Genomic DNA, 5957 nt, shown 5'->3' on the forward strand with positions numbered 1-5957 from the left:
ATAAGGGTTTTACAAGGCTTTAAAAGATTTATGATGTTATTTCTATAAGAAGGTTTTAAGGTTTTTACAATGGTTTTTAAAGTTTTTTAAAGGGTTTTACAAGGGTTTTTATAGATTTAATACGTTTTTACAAGGGTTTTATGATGGTTTTAATAGAGATTAACAAGTGTTTTTAAAGTGTTTTACAAGGCTTTTTGTAGGTTAAAAGGTTTTTACAAGAGTTTTATAAGGTTTTACAAGGTTTTTTAAAGATTTTTAAAGGGTTTTACAAGGGTTTATGTAGGTTAAAAGGTTTTTACAAGAGTTTTTATAGGTTAATACAAGTGTTTTATAAGTGTTTTACAAGGCTTTAAAAGATTTAAGATGTTATTTCTATAAGGAGGTTTTAAGGATTTTACAATGGTTTTTAAAGTTTTTTAAAGGGTTTTATAAGGGTTTTACAAGGGTTTTTATAGGTTAATACGTTTTTACAAGGGTTTTATGATGGTTTTAAAAGAGGTTAAAAAGTGTTTTTAAAGTGTTTTACAAGGCTTTTTGTAGGTTAAAAGGTTTTTACAAGAGTTTTATAAGGTTTTACAAGGTTTTTTAAAGTGTTTTAAAGGGTTTTACAAGGGTTTTAAAAAGATTTTATATAGATCTTACAAGTGTAACAACTTTTTGAAAACGTAGTAACACCTTTCTCCAAGAATAAACGTAAAAAAGGTTTTATAACAAGTTATGAAAGTTTTTCAATAATATTTTTTAAAAAAGTCACAAAATACTTAATATGTTATGTAATAAAATAAAGTAAAAACTATATTGGAGCCACACAACTACTTTTGTTGTGTCCATTTTGACCACACCGACGACATTTGTAACACCAAAAATATATTTTTAAAAATATATTTAAAAATATATTTAAAGTTTTTTAAAGGGTTTTACAAGGGTTTTTATAGATTTAATACGTTTTTACAAGGGTTTTATGATGGTTTTAATAGAGATTAACAAGTGTTTTTAAAGTGTTTTACAAGGCTTTTTGTAGGTTAAAAGGTTTTTACAAGAGTTTTATAAGGTTTTACAAGGTTTTTTAAAGATTTTTAAAGGGTTTTACAAGGGTTTATGTAGGTTAAAAGGTTTTTACAAGAGTTTTTATAGGTTAATACAAGTGTTTTATAAGGGTTTTACAAGGCTTTAAAAGATTTAAGATGTTATTTCTATAAGGAGGTTTTAAGGATTTTACAATGGTTTTTAAAGTTTTTTAAAGGGTTTTATAAGGGTTTTACAAGGGTTTTTATAGGTTAATACGTTTTTACAAGGGTTTTATGATGGTTTTAAAAGAGGTTAAAAAGTGTTTTTAAAGTGTTTTACAAGGCTTTTTGTAGGTTAAAAGGTTTTTACAAGAGTTTTATAAGGTTTTACAAGGTTTTTTAAAGATTTTTAAAGGGTTTTACAAGGGTTTATGTAGGTTAAAAGGTTTTTACAAGAGTTTTTATAGGTTAATACAAGTGTTTTATAAGGGTTTTACAAGGCTTTAAAAGATTTAAGATGTTATTTCTATAAGGAGGTTTTAAGGATTTTACAATGGTTTTTAAAGTTTTTTAAAGGGTTTTATAAGGGTTTTACAAGGGTTTTTATAGGTTAATACGTTTTTACAAGGGTTTTATGATGGTTTTAAAAGAGGTTAAAAAGTGTTTTTAAAGTGTTTTACAAGGCTTTTTGTAGGTTAAAAGGTTTTTACAAGAGTTTTATAAGGTTTTACAAGGTTTTTTAAAGTGTTTTAAAGGGTTTTACAAGGGTTTTAAAAAGATTTTATATAGATCTTACAAGTGTAACAACTATTTGAAAACGTAGTAACACCTTTCTCCAAGAATAAACGTAAAAAAGGTTTTATAACAAGTTATGAAAGTTTTTCAATAATATTTTTTAAAAAAGTCACAAAATACTTAATATGTTATGTAATAAAATAAAGTAAAAACTATATTGGAGCCACACAACTACTTTTGTTGTGTCCATTTTGACCACACCGACGACATTTGTAATTTGTTGCAGATTTTCCATACTCCCATCCACTAGGTATTCTCTTTTTCTTAGGCCTGCCACTAGGAACACGAGAAGATGGTGGTCGACAAACAAAAGCAGCAACATCGGCTGGAACCTCCCATTGTGTCCTATCACCAACGGGATATATACTCTCTGAATATGCTAGCGTCCAACTGTCAAACAAAGATGTAATTTTTAAAAATTGTAAGAGTTTTCAAAGGTTTGCAAGACAATCAGAAGGTTTTTTTAGGTCTTACAAGGTTTTTAGAGGTTGAACAAGTTTTTACAAGACATGATAAGGGTTTCACAATGTTTTTATAATATTTTACAAGGTTTTTTGATGATTTTGATAAGAAATTGATTTACAAGGTTTTTAATGGTTATAAAAAATTTTAAAATACAGTTTTATAACTTGTTTTATATAGTAACATACCTGTAAAGTTAGAATATGACATACCTTTTGTTGGAGTATAAGGTATCAACATAATCATATTCGTTAAGATTAATATGTTTTGCAGCCGCTATTGCATGAGCACACGGGATTTTCGTGATATTGAACACACAACACGTGCAGTCTCTTGTTTCCAAATTCACAACATGAACCAACGTACCTCCTTTCACTTCAAACACGTGTTGATTCACTTGTGACACTTCAAGCCAGCGTGCAGTAGAATCATACAGTGTCTTTACTTGCTTCATCACATTCACAGTAACTGAATGCCTATTACGAGTACCCTTCTCATGTCGTTCATTGAACCATCTGGTAAGAGTAGACCTAATTGTATCAAACAAACAGACAATTGGATACTCACGGCTTTCTTTCAACAGAGAATTCAAAGACTCAGCTAAGTTTGATGTCATAATGTTGTATCGATTGGCAGGTGCACAAGCACGTGACCATTTTTTGACATCCAAATCCCACAGATACTGTGCCATCTTGTTGTCAGCAAGAGACAGTTCATGGAACAACTGTTCAAAATCAAACCTTGTGTAAGCATAAGCTGCATCTTTCATAACTGGAATAAGCGTTGAGGATGACTTAAACCCAGTCTCAAGGTTTTTCTCCAAATGAAAAATGCAGATCCCATGATGAGCAAGTGGATAATTAACAATAAGAGCATTGGCAATTGATGATGCACGATCTGACACAAAAACTAAATCAGGTTCATCCGGGATAATTTTCTTCAAACACTTCATAAACCAGTCCCACGAAGCATCATTTTCTGAATCAACTACGCCAAATGCAATAGGATACAAATGAAAGTCACCATCTTGTGCTGAGGCACCAAGCAAAGTCCCTTTAAAATTTGATTTCAAATGAGCACCGTCAATACAAATCACTTTTCTCATCAACTTAAACCCTCTAATTGACGGACCAAAGGCAAGAAATGCGTACTTAAATTTGTTGTCAGGATCGACCTCAATGAAGGTTGCAGAACCAGGATTCTTCTCATTTACCATGTACATCCACATTGGCAAGAACTCATAACCATCTTCAGGTGTACCCCTAGCAACATCGATTGCATGATCTTTAGCTCTCCACGCTTTTGAATAAGAAACTCCAATCCCATTGTCGTGTCTGAATTTTTCTATCAGTTGTTTAGGTTTAAGCGCAAGCTTCTCTCCACGAAAATGATTACTTACCATTTCTCCTAATGTCCTAGCAGTTGCTTGGCGATGATTAACCTTCCTTAGCGAAGAATCACAACAGTGCTCACTAACATACTTTTTAATAATAAAACTATCTGATGCCTTAACCCTAGTTGCACGTAACCTCCAACTACATTTTTCATCAATGCAACGAAGAGTATACCGTGTTGAGTCTGATTTCTTAGTCCGGAACTCGAAGTTATTCTCCATTGCAAATAACTGCATCTGCCTTCCCATTTCCTTTTTGTCCTTGAACAACTTTCCACAATACAAAGTATTTGAAGATGCAGAAATAGTAGAACCACCTACAGGAGCTGAACCTTCAGATATATTAGAGAAGGATTCCGTTTCAGTTCTAACCCTCTCCGGGATGGTTGAGTCAAATCCCATCTGCAAAAGCAAAAAAAATTTGGATTTGAATTGTTTTACAAGGTATTTTAAAAGGATTTACAAGTTATTTTAAAAGGTGTACTAAAAAGGGTTTTTAAAAGGGTTTTACAAGGTTTTTTAAAAAGATTTTTTACTGATTTTCAAAGAATTTGTAAGGGAATTGAAAATACCTCATTCATGACATGACATGCAGGAGCTGAAACAAAAGTTATAGGAGCAGGGTTTGCAGAATACATTTGTACCTGTAATATAATTTTTGCAAATTTACAAGTTATTTTGAATCTTCGTTAACTTATTTACAAGCTATTTTAATGATTTCTTTACTAATTTACAAGGTTTCTTTACTGTTTTACCTCATTCATGACTTGATATGTAGAATAAGGATCTGTATTGCTCTCACTACTAATTGAGATGTTGTTTGTCCCCATCATTGGATTACTGCTTGTTTTCCCCTGTAAAGATAATTAAAACTGTTTACAAATTTGTTAAACCAGTTTACAAAATTGAATGTTGGTAAAATACCTTCTCAACAGTTACACATAGCTGAATACCGCCTCTGAATTCCGCAAGCTTTTTCATAAATGCTTGCACTTGCCTATCATTTCTAATATACATAGGAGGCATGTCTTTTGTAGAGGGTAATGAATAACTGAGTTTCACTATATTAATACCGACATCAATTCCAAAATCTTCTATAACAACAGCACACAAATCAGTGAAACACGTATCCTCATTGATAAAAGTAAGAGACCCTCCTCTTTCAACATCAAATTTAAAATCCCAACAATTGTTATTTTTCAGTTTCCAAACACCAGATATGCAATTCAACTCAATCATTACGACCTGATAAAAAAGATAATGTATTATAATGTTAAACATATGTATCTTTATGATAGTTCACAAGGTATTTATAAAGTTCTTCATGGTTTTACAATATTTTTTAAAGGTTTACAATCTTCACAAAAAACACGGTAAATCAAAATTATTTCACTAATAGTGTACAATAGTTACTGAAGAACATAAATACAGTGAGAAGATGAAGAAGAAATTTTTACAATGGTTTTAGAAAGTTTTTAAAGGTAACACGAATTATAATTTTCAAGCAAGACAAATTCGAGAAAATAGATAAACACAGAATCGAAGCTCTTAATTAATCAATTCAGATTAGAAGACGAAATCGATGAACTTTTGGATCTAAACGGTTCAGATTTCAGAAGCGATTCGAACCTAATTGATGCAGATTGGGATGAGTCACAGATTTTTGATTACAGAATCGATTGATCCTCGTCGATTGAACTCGATTGAACTCGATTGAACTCGATTGAACTCGACGGATCTAAGATGAAGATATCGACGGATCTAAGATCTCATCACCTTTTGTTCGTCGGCTGTGAAGGTGACGAGAGACGCAGAGATTTTTGTTCGTCGTTCCCCAGTTTTCTCTTCTTCATTAAGGGTAAAATAGTCAATTTCAGGGAAGCTATTAGGGAGGGGGTATTTTTGAAAATGGGTATTAAAAAGGGGGCATTTTTGTGAGTCCCCCATATAAGAAATAGATTAAGTCTTTGATAGACTTAATAATAATCTATGTTGACCTCATCAACAGTTTGATTACGGAGATGAATAATAACTTTGTTATTTCATATCGTCAAAATATTTCATGACAGTTTTAAATTGGTTCTGTTAATAACAGTTTGTGATTAAAGTGAAAATCAACAAAAATTGGTGATTTAAACTTTAAAGAGTTAAAGGGAAAGTTGGTGTTTTAAACCAAATTTTAATATTGGTGATTGTTTTGACATTTCAGATGAAGTAAATGCGTTGGGGAAGTTTTTCTTCTTTTTTATGTTTTTTTAATGGTAACAAGTGTTATTGAGGTTGAATTACCGTAGAAATTA

At 31.3% G+C, this 5957-nt stretch overlaps 1 protein-coding gene across 1 annotated transcript; it reads right to left on the minus strand.

The window, feature by feature from the left end:
* Window positions 1-2422: 2422 nt before the first annotated feature.
* LOC110226197 lies at window positions 2423-5524 on the minus strand. Its single transcript, XM_021016930.1, has 4 exons — window positions 4582-5524; window positions 4413-4511; window positions 4230-4301; window positions 2423-4059 (listed from the first exon to the last, which is right to left on the minus strand). Exons 1-4 carry the CDS (start codon window positions 4936-4938, stop codon window positions 2461-2463), a joined length of 2127 nt encoding a protein of 708 aa, XP_020872589.1. The 5' UTR covers window positions 4939-5524; the 3' UTR covers window positions 2423-2460.
* Window positions 5525-5957: the final 433 nt, after the last annotated feature.

This window comes from Arabidopsis lyrata, assembly GCF_000004255.2.
Source record: "Arabidopsis lyrata subsp. lyrata unplaced genomic scaffold ARALYscaffold_7, whole genome shotgun sequence".
NCBI classification, from domain to species: domain Eukaryota; kingdom Viridiplantae; phylum Streptophyta; class Magnoliopsida; order Brassicales; family Brassicaceae; genus Arabidopsis; species Arabidopsis lyrata.

Excerpts from the sequence above, each read along its gene's own strand:
- LOC110226197 (XM_021016930.1), bottom strand. The coding sequence starts at position 4,938 with ATGTTTAACATTATAATACATTATCTTTTTTATCAGGTCGTAATGATT. Across the intron at positions 4,512-4,581 it reads TATGTGTAACTGTTGAGAAG|GGGAAAACAAGCAGTAATCC; the intron begins GTATTTTACCAA and ends TTATCTTTACAG. Across the intron at positions 4,060-4,229 it reads CATGTCATGTCATGAATGAG|ATGGGATTTGACTCAACCAT; the intron begins GTATTTTCAATT and ends TTGCTTTTGCAG.